We start from the raw sequence: 18623 nt of genomic DNA on the forward strand, positions 1-18623 counted from the left end.
CCATGACCACCGGGGTCCTTCTAGTCTAAGGGGTCACTATTTGACCTTAGGACTTCAAGAAGTCAGTTTCTGAAGGGCAATGTGGGTTATTGAGTTTTTCTCTTTAGATCTATGTAAATAAGTTTATGTTATTTATTTTTATTTTTGAAAATTCATTTTTGTTGTTATTGTGGAGAATATACTATGTTATTTGTTTTTGTGCCTAGATTAAGGCATCTCATCCTGCCAGCCAAATTGCCCCCAAGCTCTAAAGTTGGCTTTATCTCTGAAGACTTTCCAAATTGTCTTTCTGTTTTACTGTCTTGTAAAGGATGTGTTTTTTGGTTGTGTCATTCCTTTTAAGCCGTTTCATTTGTTTTGGACTGATTAATAGCATAGCTATCCAAACTTGGACAAAAATTCAGAATCTCTGGAAGCACAGCAGTAAGAAGCTAATTGCTTCATGTTTTCAATATGAATGAGGCTCGAATACACATTCACTGCTTCCCTTTTCTGTCCCTCACCCTTGATTATGCTGGCAAGCCCTGCTTTTCCTTTTGGGTATAAGGGTATTTGTTGGGAACAGAAAGTTTTTCCTTACTCCACCTGCTGGATGGAATGAATAAAAGTCTTAGGAAAGGATCTAAATGTTTAGCAAGTAAAACTTTCAAGTCTGGAATACATTTCACAGAGTCTTAGAGTTGAAGCCAGGCCAGAAACATGCATGCTGATACTGATTATTTGTGTTCTTTGGCAGAGGGTCTAGAGAAGTGTTGTAATTAGCTGTAGGGAGAGAAAAGGGCAGAGAGAATGAATGTATACATACACACACACACATATATGTTTTCTACTTGGTTATCTACAGAGGCTGCAGGATGGATTCCATTCCCCCTCCCTCCCACAACTTCCTTCTTTTATTGCTGGCCTCCCCTCCCTAGCTGGCCTCAGCACACACCAGGCCTCCATCCCTTGCTCTCCACAAGTAAGCCTCACTCCCACCTGCCACAAGGTCTTAGCACATGCTGCTGCCTTTATCTGAAATGTTCTTCACAATCAACAACCTACCTCTTAACCTAGCCAATTCTAACGCCTCCAGATACCATAGTCAATTCTAACTCCTCCAGATATCGGCTCATTCCCCTTGGAAGCTCTTGAGTAAGTTAAGTCTTCCTATTACATGTCCTGAGGACACTGACACCCTCCTATGTTACTTCTCCTTTGTCACAGTTGCTATTTTACATTTCTCTGTGTGATCCTTTGTGTAAATTGCTTCCTAAAGTACGGAATGTGTATGTGGGACAGAGGTTGTGTAGATTTTTTAAGTTATTTTTTTTAATTATATGTTTATTTTAATACGTATTAGTAGTACAAGTAATTATGCTTATCCTCCTGTGAACATTTTTGCTTGTGATGGGCCTAAAGTAGATAAAACTCCACTTACGTAACCAAAAAACTAAACCGTACCCATTGCCGTTAAGTCATATCTGACTCACAGAGACCCTATAAGACAGAGTAGAACTGCCCCATAGGGTCTCGAAGGTTGTAATCTTTACGTTAGCAGGCTGCTACGTCTTTCTCCCACAGAGCGGCTGGTGGGTTCAAACTGCCAAGCTTTTAGTTAGCAGCCGAGCACATAACCACTGCACCATCAGGGGTTCCTTCCATCTTACATAACCTGTTAACCGTTGCCATCAAGTCAATCCTGACTCTAGTGACCCTACAGGACATAGTAGAACTGCCCTATAGGGTTTCCAAGGAGCAGCTGGTGAATTCAAACTGCCAACCTTTTGGTTAGGAGCCGAGCTTGTAACCACTGTGCCATTACATAGACCACGTGAATTAAAAATATCCTGATCAGGCAGTAGGTATATATGGCAAGTATGTTGGAAGTGTCTGAAAATGAGTGAAATTTGGGAAATAATGCATTCATTAGTATCTGTTTCTCCCCACTACACTGTAAGCTCCAGGAAAGAGCACTTTTTTTAAAGCCTGCTGCAATTCCAGCCTTAAATATTTGTTAAAGGATTGTACAAGTGATTAAATGAACAATCCAATGACTCAATAGTGCCCCCCCATGGAACACTGACCTTGCCATAGGCCAGGTGACTAGAAAGGAGGTTGAGATTTCCTTGAGGACCGTCCACATGGATTGCACACAGTGGAGACAGGTTGTAGACTCAGAATATTCAGCTTCAGTTGCCCGAAGACTTCATAGAGTCACAGGGCTGCAGTGACCTTTCAGTTATCTAGCTCAAAGCAGTACTTCTAGCATCTGGACAGGTATTGTCACAGGTTAGGTTCCTTGAGAAGCTCTTAGATAAAGATTAGCATGCAGGAAGTTGATTAAGGAGTGTTCTAGGGATCAAGCCCTTGTAGGGACATGAACAAAGCAGGATAGAGAAGAGGGAGAAGTTGAGGTATTCTCAAAGGAGGCCTCAGCTGACCCTGTAGGAAGTTCTGCAGCTGCGGTGACCCTTTAAAATTGTCTGACATTGAGGCAAAGTGGCCAGGCCATTATACACCCATATAGACTACCTCATGTGGACCACGACTTTGGGCAAGCAGGTCTGTTTGTCGAGGCCATCCCTGAGGGGTATTGATGACTAAGGCCTGTCTACAAGCAGTACTTGCAGTAGCTGGGATAATGCGTCCTTCATTTCTGAAGGGGGATCTAGGCACTGCATCACAGAGTCTACCCCAGGTATCCTTCCAGGCTCTGTATGAAAATCTATAGGAATGCAAGGTGTGCTCCAAGCCATGGTTGGAATGGCTTTAGCTGTTAGAAAGTTGTTTTTTTTTTTTTTTTTTGCCTTTATTTTGAAGCAAAATCTACTTCCTTGCTAAGTTCCAAATACCTCTACTCACGCTGACTACCAAAGCAAGAAAAACAAAATAACCATTCAACCATCTGAAAAGAGTTATGATATCTACTTTTTAATCTCCTTTTCTCTTAGCCAAATAAACCTAGTTTCTTTCTTTTTTTTTTTTCGTATGTGTTTTTCCAGTCCCTCACTATTCCTGTCACTCTCTACACAACACTTTAAACAAATTCTCAAACTTAATGTATGGCATCAAGAATGTGAAGCAATAGCCCAGATGCAGACTGACCTGCTCAAACTGCGAAGAAGTAATTATTTACCACAAGTGGGCCCATGCATAAACTGGGAGTTAACTAAGACCCTGGTATCTTTTTCACATGAACTTCTGTGAAGCAAGGTCTCCCCAAGTATGGACTCAAGAAATTGATAACTGTGAATCTAATGCTAAATGCAGAATCTAAAAGATTATTTTTAACCCTATGTTGTTATTATACATATAATTATAATTACTATAAAAATAATAGCAAATGTTTATTTAACCCCTATCATATGTCAGACATGGTGTTGAAAATACATGCCTCCATCTTATTGAATCTTTCCAACAACCTCGTGAGGTTGGTACTGTTTGTATCCTCGTTTTACAGAGGAGGAAACTGAGGCACAAATAGATTAAGTAATTTGCCCAAGATTATTAAGTCAGTAAATGGAGGAGTCAGGGTTCTAACTCTGGCAGTAGGTCTCCACAGATATGTGAATATATATAAAACATCTATTTCAGTTGATTTAAATTAGGGAATGACTTAACAATATGTAAAGATACTGCCTTGAACATCCATGGTGCTCTTGGAAGAAACTCAAAGGGCTTAGAAAGAAAGTAGCTTATTTTAAAGGGAACAAAACCAAAAAAAATTGACACTTTCATCTAGGGACTTTCTCTACTATTAAAACAAGCCTTTTAAGGGTAAGGCCCACACTTACTCATCTTTGAATACTCTGTGTCTAGCAGAGTATTTAAACTTGGTTGTGCCAGTTCTCATGTATTGCCTTCCTGCCCCAAACCTACTCTTCTTTGTCTTGCTTTGTGATATTGTAACTGGACCCTGTAAACATTTCTCCTTTGCTAAAAACAAACAAAAGGCACAGGACCCGGCAACGTTTCATGGGGCCGAACTCACTCAATGGCATCTAACAGTTGATGCAACGTAAGGCTTGTCAGTAGAGGGCACTGAAGAGACACTGCAAGAGGAAGGGGCTTTCCTTTCAGATTCCTGTGCTTTTCCACTTGGTCCTGATGCTAGTGGTCAATGGTTAGCAACCTGCAAGAAACTTAGTGGTTCGCACCTTCCAGTAAATTTCGTTGGCACCCTAGCAGGTGACTTTCAGAGAGTTTTTCACCAGCACCCTAGTGGGAAGCTTTCTGAAGCACCTCGGTGAACTTGGCTATCGAACGGGGCACAACCAGACTTTTTCCAATGAAGCTGGGCTCTCATCCTCGAGAAACGGACCTTGTAATTTCCTTTTACTTGTTACTACTTCTTCCATTAAAATTTCCCTGTTCAAATTATTGGTATGGTTTCTGTTTCCCATATAGACCCTGACTAATCCAGTGTCTCACACACACACCGGTTGCCGTTGAGTTGATTCCAACTCAAGCCGACCCTGCATGCGCAGAGTAGAACCATTCTCCATAGAGTTGTCAGGACTGTGGCCTTTCAGAGCAGATCGCCAGGCCTTTCCACCCTCTGGGTGGGTTAAAACCACCAACCTTTTGGTTAGTAGTTAAGCACTTAACCATTTGTGCCACTCAGCAACTCCAATCCAATGGTAGGCACTTAATAATTAATAATTAATGAATGAATAGTGAGAGAATTGAAGAAAGATGCTTCACTTGCAACTTATTCTTGAAGTCTGGACTAAACTGGGTGGCTCTCTGCCTTGTCAAACTCTTCCCAGGTATTCAAGGTTGCCTGGAAGTTAGACATTTTCAAACAATCTAGAAAACCCATCTCTTGTCTTCACCTCAATTAAATATCACGTGACAGATTCCAATAACACCAAGCATATAAAAATAAGTTCCTCTTTCGTTTGCTCTCTCTGCACAACTATCCTAGATTTTCCATTTTGTTCTGCATCAGAAATAATCTGGCTAGTCCTAAAACTAGCACCATTTCCAGGCCAGCACCAGTGTTCCTACTACAGGTATTCTGTTTTGAAAATGCTGTAGATTTTACTGTTCATTTCCACAGGAAATTACTGAACTTTTAACGCAGTTGACATTGCCAGGCTATGAGCAGTCCTGTTTTTCAGATCCACACAAAACAAATTACTATGTAATAACATTGCTATAACTTATTTTGGAAAACAAGGAGATTTGGCTGAGGCATAGTGGTAAAATAATCTAAACTTTTGCAACTGTATACATCTCTGGCCCAGACTTTAAAAAAAAAATTAAGACAGGAAAACACAAAATGTGAAAATCACAACGAAGTGTGTTTCTGTGACGATTTGCACAAATTGTCTGTCTACATCTAATATCCCCAAACCCTTCAGCCAAGTGAACCAAATCCTTAAATTTAACACAGTTTGAAACAGGAAGTGCCCAACCCTTCATTAAGGCTGATAGAAAAGCACATCAAGGACATGGTGAGGTTTTCCTTATTTATGTAATAAAACAGACACCAATGTTTAGTTGCTGAATGTGTAAATTTAGCCTCTGTGACAGTGGGAAGCTAAGAGGGAAGGAAGCAATTTGGGAAATGCCTATTTCCCACATCACAAACATTCTCAGGCCCATTAGAGGACCCCAAAACTAGGTCCTACAATATATACATTTCATAAAGCAAACCAACCCTCTGGCTTCAGGCTGTGCATGACCTGGTTTCTCTTTTTAATTTTATAACCAGGATGGAAAGCTAACAGTGTAGTATGCCATGGTCAATATGTCAACTGCAAAGTGGGTACAATGTTACAGAAAGATTCCAATAAGTCATTTAGTACATTTCCCTTGTAACTTGAGAGAATGTTAGATGAATCGTTGGGGTCGAAGGGCTAGGTGTCAGATCCCCAAGCCTCAAGCTCTAAGTTCTCTGACTGGATTTTAGAGTAAACTTTATGAAGAACCAATGGCAAAGGGACTTTCTTCTGGGGGTGGGAGGCAAGTTTAGGGAGTAGAGTAGGAAGGAACTGAATGCCTCTTTTTATGAGCCATGAGTTGGGTTTTAACAGATGTCAAACAAATCATACCTAGTGATTTTGAAAATGAGTTCCTGGCTGGTACAAACACGATAAGCTACTAATCGAAAGGTTAGCGGTTCAAGTCCACCCAGAGGTGCCTCAGAATAAAGCCCTCAAGGGCTACTGCTGAAAAGTCACCATTGAAAACCTTATGGAGCACAGTCTACTCTGAGACACATGGGGTCTCCATGAGTTGGAATCAACTTGATGACAACTGGTTGGTTGGTTGTTTTTTTAAGTTTGAAATCGAGAACATACAAATCCCACTGCTGGGTTGTGCTTAAATATCCTTGCATTCTTACTATTGCTCCTGAAAGTAATTGTTAATTTGTGGAAACTGCAGTGGAAGACACATGTTTGTTTGCTGTGCCACCATTACCATACTGGTTAATATAACAAAGACCCCCTAAAACTTTTAGAATTGAAGATTCCTCTCTTTTTTACCCACTCCATGGCGAACAGAACACCACTCAGATAAATATGTAAATCTAGGACATTTCTATTTTTCTGTTTACCCTTAAGTTCACCCATAAGGGGCCAGTTCTCAGCCACCCTAACACCCTCAAACATTTAGGGCATTAAATTACTTTGCTTAGTTGGTTAAGGAAAGAAGGTACTTTTAAAATCGCCAGCATCTATCTTATGACTGAGTCATGAAAGGTAAATTTTTTTTTAGGTAACTAAGAGGTGAGAGGGTAATTTCCAGAGAATGATGAGGGAGTGAGACAGAGATGCTCAGAGGCCCTGGTTTATAGCCCTTTCCTGGCTTAGTTTTTTTTTTTTCCCCTTTAAATATTTTAGTGCGTTTTTGGTGAAAGTTTATACCGTAAATTAGGTTCCCATTTAACAATTTCTATACATATTGTTCAGTGACATTGATTACATTTTCTACATTGTATCCATATTCTCATTATTTCCATTCTGGTAGATCTGTTTCCCTGCCCTTTCTGACCTTCTCATCTTTGCTTTAGGGTAAATGTTAATCATTTGGTCTCAGATAGATGATTTTTTTAAAAAGGAGCACAGTCCTCATGGGTGATGTTATTTTATGAGCCAATCTGTTATTTAACTGAAGGGTGACCTCCGGAATAGTTTCAGCTCAAAGTTTAAAGGTATCTTGGGGCGATAGTCTCGGGGCTCCTCTAGTCTCTACCAGTCCAGTGAGTCTGGACTTTTTAAAAAGAATTTGAGTTTTGTTCAGGTTACTATTTATGCCTAGCTTAGGAATGGTTATGAAATAGGAATTTGGGGGGCAGGAGGAAAGAATGAAAGTGAAGACTGTGGGAGTTAGGGAGGGACTGAACTCAAGACACAATGATGAGAATTTCAAAGGGGAGGGGGCCAAAGTCCCCAGGTCTTCTGAGAGCAGGAATCCACCAAGGCCTGCACTGGAGGCAGCAGAAGGCATCTGTGGCACCTGCGTAGTTACCATTCGTTTTGCACGATTAGTGGCAAACCAGGCTAACGCAACTCATCAAGCCATCAGAGCAGATGGTTCCTGGGTAACAGGATGTCCCTTTGTCTTGTTTATTCAAGAACAAACTGTGTCACACTAAAGTCATAACCCAGGTTCCTAATTGGGTCTCTCAGTCTCTGGGAAGGAGATCCATTGCTTTAAACCAGTGTTTTTCAAACTGTAGTTGTGACCCGTTAGCATTATGAAATCAACTTGATTGATCTTTGACCAGTGTTTTTTAGTGGAGTATAATAGAAAAATCTGAGCACATCTCATGTAGTTTTATAAAATATCTTCATGTCAGTTGTGTGTATGTGCATGTGTGTGCTGGATTGTAATGTACTTCTGACTGTGGATCAAGCTCCAAAAAATACAGAAACACTGGTTTAAGCAACTTTAAAAAAAAGGGTATGTAATTACTAGAGTAAGCAAACACTGACCCACTGTTTCTATAGGTGGCCTGTGCGCATGTGGGTGAGTGCATGTATGTACGTGTGTGTGTGCATGTCCGTGTGATGTAAGCGTGTGCATGAGTGTGTGTGTGACCACGTGTATGAGTGTGAGTGTGTGAATATGTGCGTGTGTGTTGTGAATGCATGTGTGAGTGTATATAAGCACATGTGACTGTGTGTGAGTGACTGTGTGTGAGTGCACTTGTGTGTGTATAAGCACATATGAATGTGAGCAACTGTGTGAGTGTGAGTGCACGTGTGAGTGTGTGTATGAGTGCATGTGTGAGTGTGCATATTAGTACGTGTGTGTGCATGCACACATGCAAATGTATGTGTGTGTGAGTGAGTGTGTATGAGATCTGACTCTGTGCTAAGAAGTGGTGTACCCTCTCTGAAGAATGAGCAGTCGTAGATTCAGAAGTGTATGTAAAGGAGATGTTGCTTAGTGTGATAATCCAGACAACCTGATGAGCCAGCCTACAGCCCCGTATCAGGACTCTTGAGAGGCAAGAGATACACCCTCTTGCTGCTGACTTAAAATTGTAAATAAATTCTTAAAATATTTTTCAGTCGCAGTATCTTTGCCTCAGCATAAGCCCTGTAATAGTAGCATAATTTCACATGGCTTAGAATATGGCGAAAAAGTATAAACTGAGTTATTTATCATTCCTGGTTCTTCAGGACGAATTTCCTGCATATATTTCCCTAATGGATTCCTAGAAAGTCACCAATATTGCCTTAGGTTTTCAAACAAAATGACAAGTGTTTCTACCTTAGCTTTTCCGGCCAGCCTTTGAAGTCTCCTGCGTGGTGCTAAGACACGTGTACAAAACAAAGCAGCGGCCCCTCGGGTAGTAAGGTAAACCCTCTGGTAGAAAGATGACGCTCAGATGCTCAGAAACTCCAAAGCATTATCACCGATTAATGGACCATTTATTAATATTTGTAAGGTGCAGACTATGATATATATATATTAAAAAAAAAAGATAGTGATGTAAAGTGACAGGCGTCTTCATCATCAGAGGCTTGCTTTGCAGCCCGGGGGCACAGTTGGTTGAGGCAGTAGGCAATGCAAGCCTGTGGACTTGGGCTCCATCACGCACAACACAAAGCAAGGACCTTGATCTTCGTTAACAGGTTATGCTCCAGTCAGTCTTCTGTAAGTGCACGTAGGAGGCTTTAATTTTCATTCCTTCCAAGGAAACACAAAGAACCACCACCACATCGAAAGGAATCAAAAACACTTTGTATGAAGTGTCAGGTAACTCCTAACAGTTGGCCTGAAAATTAACCCACTCGAGAGGTACCTGACAGATAGACTCACTACAAGACTCAATTAAGGAAGAGAGCGAGCAGTGGGTGGGCTCCGCGGTGAAGAAACTAGAGCATGTTCAAAACGGAGTCAGGAACTGCCCACCACTTCTTTCTTACAGGAGCTGACAGATTATTTTCCTGATTTGAAAGCAGTCCCCCTGAAGCGGACACATTTCCGTAGTTGAAAATGTTAGATTTATCTTGTCATGTCCTCTGAGACTTTGTTAGAAGTTTATCTTAGGCTGGGGTTTGCTAATTCTTCCAAAACCTGGGTTTCTGGTACTTGCCATTTGTTCAGCAGGAACCTACAAAGTCTAAGTTTCTTACTTGACTGAAAGAAATAAATCCACATAAATATAATGCCCTGGGAGAGGATACAGCAGCAGGCCAGACAGAAAAGGTCCCAGACAGACAAGGTCCCAGATAGACAAGGAACCCAGTACAGTGCCTGCCACACAGCAGGCTCGTAAAAAATATGCATTGAATGATGACTGGAGTAAGGTTGTCGAGGTCACAGTAGTTTTCTACTACAATGCCCTGGGTCTCTGAAACCACCGACTTCCGTTTTTTTTCTTGTCAGCAATGGTATTTAATTTTTCTTGGCCAATGTTATACTTGAAACTGATTCATACAATAAAAATTATGGACCGTTATAAATATCTTGGATTTCCTCTCTGGGTACCTTTTTCTGGCCAAATCCTCATAGTAAAGTGATATTAAGCCGTACTACGTGATCCCCCAACTCGCCTGCAAAGATTTACTAAAGTAAAACCAAATCGTCTCATCCAAGTTACAAAAAACAAAAAAGCTGTAAAATCATTTTTGCTGTTCAAATGCATAATGATATTATTCGCCATAATGTTAACTTACTCAGATCAGTTCCTCAATTTGCACTAACACTTTGAGCTTCCACAAATTGTCGTTTTCCTCCCTTCCTTAAATACGGCAGTTCAATTACGAAGGAATTATTATTCAACTGATTATTACTTCAGTTCCTTGTAAAACACGAGCTAACCCTCCCATCAGTTTTTATCCAAAGTTACCACATCATTGCTTAAGAGTCTCCGTTTTCAAAGGAAAATTGGTAACAGTACAGTGGAAGACAAAGAAAAATCTCATTTCGTAGGAAAATGTAGTAGAAATAGAAGATAACTGAGTAGCTTATACATGGTATCCTATTATTATCTTTCTCAGTGGCTGAATGCTAATCAGTTTAGCCACCGTGGGGCTATATATTTGTAAATGTGATAAAAACATACAGGCTCACAATGAGTTTAGATGGCTTATTAAAGGCTTTCCATGGCATCGGTAGCATAGGTCAAAGACGAATGGTGTTTCTAATTTGCTAGCCACCTTGGGTCAGACTTACTTGCAGTGCAAAGCATATTTATACAAGTAACTGAAACACAAATATGGCCTCTGGGGAAAAGCTGTGTGTGAGAGTTTAACATTTTTGAAGTCAGCTTTTGTATATCTTTTAAATGGGCGTTGTGAAGGCACCAGGCCAGAGTGCCTTAAAGCCGTGCTCCTTAATCAGACATAACTACTATAGATGCTGCCTGCAGTGCTTGGGAAGGTGTATGAGGTGTGCATTTTTAAGGGGGAGGCTGAGGCAAGGTGAGGGACAAGGTTTTGAGCCACCTTCATTTGAATAACATTCTTGAGGACCTTGCTCCTTAATGTACGAAGTCTCTGGGTGGTGCAAACAGTTAACACACTCAGTTGCTAACTGAAAGGTTGGAGGTTCGAGTCTACCCAGGAGCACCTCAGAAGAAAGGCCTGGCGCTATACTTCCAAAAACACAGCCATTGAAAACCTTATGGAGCACAGTCCTACTCTGACACGCATGGGGTTACCGTGAGCTGGATCCCACTCAATGGTCACTTGTACTGGTTAGTTAAAGTTTGGCGGGGGAGGGCAGCAGTAGCAACAGCATCTGGGAGCTTGTTAGAAATGCCAAAACTCCACCCAGACCCACTGAATCAGGATCTGCATTTAAACAAGATCCCAGAGTTGGGGAAACGCTGCACTAGGATCCCAAAGCCCCTGCTCACCGAGGCCAAGCATGACCCATGGCGTCATTTCTTTCTTTTTCACTTCTAAAATCATCCTCTTTGAGTGGCTAACTTACCCTCTCTGCCAATGTTTCCTTTCCTTTCTCATCACTCACACACCCTCTCCCTGTACCCATGAACGTATGAACATCTGACATCTCTGCCCTTATCAAAAACCCACTTCTCACCCTCTCCACCTGACATCATGCAGTCGCTTCCTGCTGCCGAACAGCCTTGGGGAAAGTCAAGGAAGGCTTCATGACTCCCAAGGCTATGGATTTCCTCTGCTTCCCTCTGGCTGGGCCTCCCGCCTTCATTTAGTCCGCATCGAGATCCCATCTTCCTAACTTGCCCACCAAAAGCCAATTTCCCCTTCCCATTTTAAATCCTTTCTTCCTCCCTGTTCCTACTTGTGGAATACTGCCCTCCTCTGAGCTAGCACTGAGCTGGTCTGGGAATGTTTGTGGAGTATTGGAAAGATGAAAGGGAGTCAGGCCAGATGTTTGGGGGAACAGCAGACAGGGTTAGCTCAGTAGAGGAAAATTGTACACAGTTAATAATGACTCATTTGGCAGACCCCCTAACACACTTCATTTGGCCCTACCTTTGCATTGAGAGGCTCAACTTGCAGCCTGCCCAGAAGCAACCAGACATCCAAACCCAGACCCAGACTGGCCAGCCAGTTGGCCCTTAGAAGCAATTTGGTCCCCTCTGTTCCAAACACTGCTGGGGTAAAGGGCTTTGCAAAATGGTGAGCTGGGCGTTTAGAAGCACATTGCTTACAAATTCAGGCTCTGTGGGCCAAGGGTTAGTGCAGCCAATGGTCAAGGGAACATTCTGGGGGTCAGTAGGATGAGGACCCCGTGAGACTCCTCTGGAGTGGTCAGCACCCTGAACAGATTTCTTTAATCAGAGGAGACTGGCAGGGGGAGAAACAAGATTGCTTTCTGGCCATAGTGAGTCCGAGGACCGCGTTTGCAGCTTCCATTCTTCTTGAGACCAACGAACCAATTCTTCTCTGCGTGCTTCTTGGATGTGTAGGTGTTGTAATGGTTTTCCTCCAGCCTTTCCAGGAACAAACATTCCTCATTTGGTGTCTGCTAAAATGATAAAACCAAAAGAGAGTACAGCCGTTAGCAAGTAGTTTTAAAAGGGGCGCCTTGGTTTACTAGCTGTGCTACCTTGGACTAGTTACTGAGGCTCTCTGTGCCTCAGTTTCCTCTTTGGAAAATTAGGATAATAATAGAACCTACTTCAGAGGGTTATAATGAGGACTTAGCATCCAGCACCTAATGAGCCTTCAATATGTGTTAGCTCTTATTGTAAGCTCCCTTTCCATTTGCCATTTTCAGGACTCTGGGGTCTCCAGCTGGGGGCTCCTGCTTAACTACAAGCACCTTGCAGGCAGGGCTGGGCCTTTTGTCTCTGTAGAGGCCTTACACATACGGATGACCACGAAAAACACTCAAAATAGTCAAAACCAGTCTGTGATGCAGTAGTGGCATCTCACATTTGGACTTAAAAAAAATAAAGACTACTTTTTCACGCCAATGATTTTCACTAACAGCATCAGGGTTTTATCTCTGTGCTGTTATGAACATGGACTATTGTGCAGAATTTGTCCTAAACATAAAATAGATCCTGGAGCTTAAATGAAGCTTTTGTTTTTAAATGAAAATAGCATTTTTTTTTTTTGCTACTTGTAAAGAAAGTATGTTCTTTCAAAAATCACAAAGTTACTTAAGATAAAGAGAAAAGGAAAAACCACCCCAAAGTTCACCACTCAGATATAAGCAATTGTTAGCAGTTGGTGAATATCCTTTGCTACATCTCTTTATGTGCGTAGACAGACAGAGACATAGTAAGGCTGTGTGAATACAGATTTATGACATTACTAAGACCGCAAGCTTTTTCCATTATTTTACAAATGGGTAATAAACCTGTGAAAACATGTTCAATCTCACTAGCAAGAAAAATGAAAATTAAAACAAAATTACCTATATGTTGGCTAGAACATCTATCTACAAAGATGAATAATTAATAAAGATGATTAATATGATTTATAAGCCCTTGTATTGATGAGAGTGTGGGGAAGAGGCACCTTTATGCACTGTTGGTGAGATAAATTGGTGCAGACTTTCTAAGAGTAGTTTGGTAATATGCATCACAAATTAAAATATGCATCACCTTTGAGCCGGCAATTTTCCTTATAGGAATTTACCCTTAGGAGATATTTGAGCAAGTATAAAAATGTATTTTCGAGGATGGTCTTTGAAGCATTGCATAAAATGGCAAAAAAAAAAAACAAAACCTGGAATAACATAAATGTCATTAAAAGGTGATTGGTGAAATGCACAGCAGTACATGTGTGTGGTGGAATCCTACGACTGTGTTTATTAAACTGGAAAGACAGCCGTAACATATTGAGTAGTGTAACCCCCCCCCAAAAAAAACCCAGTGCCGTCGAGTCGATTCCGACTCATAGCAACCCTATAGGACAGAGTAGAACTGCCCCATAGAGTTTCTAAGGAGCGCCTGGTGGATTCAAACTGCCGACCCTTTGGTTAGCAGCCGTAGCACTTAACCACTACGCCACCAGGGTTTCCTTTGAATAGTGTAGTTATTTAAAAAATATCTACCAACCACTACTTTGTTCACTTGTAATGCATCTGTTAGAGAGTGGGAGGAATCCCAGTTATTGGAACTTTGTATTTGCAAGGTTTTAGAATACGTTTATTTTGTCTGGATTCATTCAAATATAAAAACAGGTCTCTGCTGAGCCCTGGGGGCCACTGTTGTCCATCTAGTGCCCTGATACAAGGTGCCTTAGCTCTACATTATCTCTTCACCCAGAGAGGTTGGCGATGACATTTATGGTGGTTTCCAATCATATTGTTCATTCTTCTCTAATTATTGGTGGGCATGCTTGTCCCACTAGACTGTAAAGCTCTACTGAGGGAAGGGATGGAGTCTTGTTGGCTTGGGCTCCCCCACCATGTCTAGCACAGAGCCTTGCAAATCATAGGTGAGGACCAGCTACATGTTGAATTTAATATGATTCTTCAGATAATATAAAGCACTCAATAAAGTTTAGTTTTTATCAGTAAGTAACCATGTAACAGGAAGTATCCTGCTTCTTATTCATTTATAGTCTAGTGAAATGACAACTGGGTGAGACACGTTAGGTCGTTTTGGAACCAGATGGGTATAAATATAATATTTAATTGGATGACTCTGCTGTGTCTAGAGCAACAGTGCAGACATTAGTGTTTGATGCACACTGTCAGGGGTGGCGAGCTAGGCAATTTTGGACCTGTGTGGGTTGCCCACTCCCCTGATGGGAGCGCTCCCCCTGTGATGCCCCTCAGTGGGCGTCAGACCCCCGATCTGTGACAAAGGTAAGGATGGCCACGTTCCCCACCTGATGTCCCTAATACTCTAGAGCAGCTGACACATACAAAATGGCTGAGTCACAGTCTGAGTCAGCAGGCCACATCGGAGGCTGTTCCGTCCCTCAGCCAGGATTTGTCAGTACTTGTTATGTCCGTGGTACAAAGCTAAAGGCGTGAGGATTAACTAGTGAGTCATGCCTATTGTTTTAATTGTTTTCTTTTTTATATTTAGCATGCTTTTTTGCCTGATTACATAAGTTACATAGACCCCATGGTAGAAATTTTAGAAACTACAAAAGACCTTCACACATTATAAAACCACCTATCTACCACACCCGGAAATAAATATATTAATATTTTGGTATATAGACTTTCAAACTTATTTTTTAAAGGTACGTATCCTTTCCATACACACACACAAAAAAAAATTGAATCTAAACAGATTAATACCAAAAACTGGTTAAAAGCAGGAGGCAGAGATGTGAGGTATTCTAGAGCTTCTCTCTATCAATGGTGAATATACAAAAATTACTATGTATAATATATTACAATCACTGTGAATATTTCAGGTGAATTACGGTGAGAGCCCAAGCTCTGGTGGGAGAAGGGTGTTCTGGAGTCCAAAGCCCTCAATATTTTATAAGGTGAGAATGGAATAATAAACATTGAGCCTGATTTAAAAAAAAAAAAAAAAAATTTTTTTCTTTTGATTTAAAGGGGGGAAAAGCCATAAAACTGTAATATATAATGTAAGAAGCAGTGAGGGCAAGGTATTTATAAACCAATTATTTGTCTTATAGCTACCAGTGCTTGTCTCCAGTGTGCCAGTGGGTGGGTGCATTCTGTGTATTGTCTCACTGAGCCCTCCTAAGCTCTGTATACCAAAAATACCAATATACCAAGGATTGTGAAAATGGCACAGGACCACGCAATGTTTCATTCTGTTGTACAGGGAGTCACCGTGAGTCAGAGCTGACCCCATAGCAACTAACAACAACCAGCTCTGTATGAGGTAGTTGCTATCCATAAATTCGATGCCGCTGAATCAGTTCCAACTCATAACGACCCTATATCAACCCTACAGGGCAGAGTAGAACTGCCCAATAGGCTTTCCAAGCCTCTAATCTGTACGGAAGCAGACTGTCACATCTTTCTCCCTCCGAGTGGCTGGTGGGTTCAAACTGCCTACCTTTCAGTCAGCAGATGAGCACTTAACCATAATGCCACCAGGGCCCCTTTGTTATCCACTACTATCCTCGTTTTAGGTAAGGCTCAGAGTGGACAAGCAACTTACCGTAGCGGCAGAAGCATGAGACTAAATTACAACGAGCCCGAATTTATTGACTGACTGATTGGTTGATTTTATTACCAGCTGGAAGAACAACCTTAAAAAAAAAAAAATCTACCCCCTATGTAGCAGTCACTGCCTAGCTCTAAACCCCTTCAAGCTGTCCTGGTTGAACTGTATTTCAACAAACATCATGCTAGAGGCCACCTGTCACTCCGAGGATTCCATCCCCTGGCCCTTAGCTGGCAGTGTGAGAGAACTGCATTCACAACCCAAATCTTGGCTGAGCTTACAGCTTCAGAGAGGGTTTCCTGTGCCACTGTCACCTGGCAATTTTTTTTAATTTATTTATTTTATTGTTGTTGAGAATATGCACAACACCAATTCAACAGTTTCTACATGTACAGTTCAGCGAAACTGATGACATTCTTTGAGTTGTGCAACCATCCTCACCCTCTTTTCTGAGTTGTTCCTCCTCCATTAACATAAACTCACTGCCCCCGAAGGTTCCTATCTAATCTTTTGAGTTGCTGTTGTCAATTTGATCCCATATAGATAGTTCTTAGAAGAGCATAATGCTGAAGGCAGACATTCTTTACTAGTTAAGCTAAACTATTATTTGTTTTTAAGAAGACTTCAGGGGATGTTTTTGGTTTAAGGTTTAAAGGTTATCTCAGGGCAGTAGTTTCAGGGGCTTATCCAGCCTCCATGGCTCCAGAAAGTCTGGAGTTCATGAAAATTTGAAATTCTGTTCTGTGTTTTTCCCCTTTTGATCAGGATTCCTCTATAGAATCTTTGATCAAAATATTCAGTAATGGTAACTGGGCACCATCCAGTACTTCTGGTCTCATGGTGAAGGAGGAAGTTGTTCATGGAAGCAATTAGCCAGGCATTCCATATCTTACTCCTATTCCTGACTCTCGTTCTTCCTCTGTTGCTCCAGGTGAATTAGAGACCAATTGTTGTGCCTTGGTTGGGTCCTTGACAATTTGATATAAGTTAAAGGGAGCCCCCAGACCACATCCCTCTACTGGCTGCCATTTTGTAAACATCGTCATCAAAGGCAAGGAAGACTTTGGCTTGGGCTATGGATTACAGTCAAGACTTAATTACCAACTGTTAGGACAGAGGAAAGGGATAATTGAAATCCAAAAGTAATATCAAAACCTGGGGCCATTGGCTTCAGCTTCCTTTCCAGTTAAATCTTTTAGGAGAGATACCAATAGGGACAAAATCAGATAGGCTCTGTTTCTATTCATCTCTCACAAAGACCAATATATACTGGGTGGAATCTGTATGAAGCATTAACTGTGAGAGGGAAGGGGCAGACGATGTAGAGGAGTTTAGCTACTGAATAAACGATTAGACCAACAACTTCTCAAGGGCAGGGGCGTGGCTCATTCATCTTTGTGTCCCTTTCAGTACCTGACACAGTACTTAGACACAGGAGGTATTTGATAAACATTTGTTGAATTAAGGTATTAAACTTTTCATCCTTTTAGGTGACTCTTCTAGAATTAAGGGGCTGTTTTCTAAGTTTTATGCATGACGTATAAACTACTGGGCTCTGTAATTCTCGTACAAAGCTTATAAGTCACACCTATAGTGACCCAGAGGTACTAGAGTACGTTTTAAAAACTGCTTAGCTCCCCCCCCAACGGTGTACATCAAACGTTAATGCCTGGACTATTTCTCTAGATGTAGCAGAGTCATCCAATTAAATATTATATCCCACCTTGTTCCAAAATGATCTAAAGTATCTTGTTCGGTGCCATTGAGTCAATCTCAACTCAGAGCAACCCCATGTGACAGAGTAGAACTGCCCCATAGGGTTTCCTAGGTTGTAATTTTTAGGGGAATGGATAGCCAGGTCTTTCTTCTGCAGAGCTGCTGGGTGGGTTCAAACTGCCAGTCCTTTGGCTAGTAGCCGAGTACTTAACCATTGTACCACCACCCAGGTATTATTTCACTAGTCTATAAATGAATAAGAAGGAGGATACTTCGTCTTACTAGAGCACATTAAAAAGATGAGTTTGTCCCAAATGTAAGCTGCGTGAGGGCAGGGATAGATTTGGATTGTCATCATTGTACCTCCAGCCCCTAGCACAGTATCTGCCACATAGTAGGTGCTCAAGAAACATTTCTAGAATGAATGAGTAAAGTGAAACTAGGCATTCTCAAATGAGTGATGAATTACTAAAATTTTAATCAAAGTTTCTTCCATGTGTGTGTAATAACACATTTAAGTATTTTGAGAGAAGACCATAGGAAATTTTTAAAAAAATGTTTGCGTCCTACTGGAAAGAATAACAAACAGAGACTAATTATTGCTTTGCAGTTTGCATCCCTCAATGTAACAAGATTTCTGTAGACCTCAAACCTTGGCCGTGTCTGGAAGCAGGTCAACATCATACTTACTGAGCCGTATAAAAGCCCGTCGGTGTCCATGGCCAAGTACTGGCCAGTCTCGGTGCCCTTTATATACACCTCCCCCACGCTTTCCGCACTGAGCTGCAGCTGAACTGAAATAAAAATAACACGAACAAAAGTAAATAAACAGTAGGCTTTTGCCAATAGGGCCCAGCCGCCAGGACAGTTAGCCATGGAAAGTTACGCTCATTCATCTCACAGAACC

General features: G+C 41.4%; 1 protein-coding gene across 6 annotated transcripts in view; it reads right to left on the reverse strand.

Annotated features, from left to right (window-relative positions):
• Nucleotides 1–8861: 8861 nt before the first annotated feature.
• FGF1 (fibroblast growth factor 1) overlaps nt 8862–18623 on the reverse strand; it is a 123932-nt gene continuing 114170 nt past the window's right edge. For all 6 annotated transcript variants that reach the window (XM_049873953.1, XM_049873951.1, XM_049873952.1 and 3 more), the window contains 2 exons: nt 18407–18510; nt 8862–12408 (listed from right to left, as the gene is read on the reverse strand). In XM_049873953.1, the coding sequence (XP_049729910.1) occupies nt 12214–12408; nt 18407–18510 (299 nt within the window). In that variant the 3' untranslated portion in view covers nt 8862–12213. The remainder of the gene's footprint in view (nt 12409–18406; nt 18511–18623) is intronic.

Source organism: Elephas maximus, chromosome 2 (genome assembly GCF_024166365.1).
Source record: "Elephas maximus indicus isolate mEleMax1 chromosome 2, mEleMax1 primary haplotype, whole genome shotgun sequence".
NCBI lineage: Eukaryota > Metazoa > Chordata > Mammalia > Proboscidea > Elephantidae > Elephas > Elephas maximus.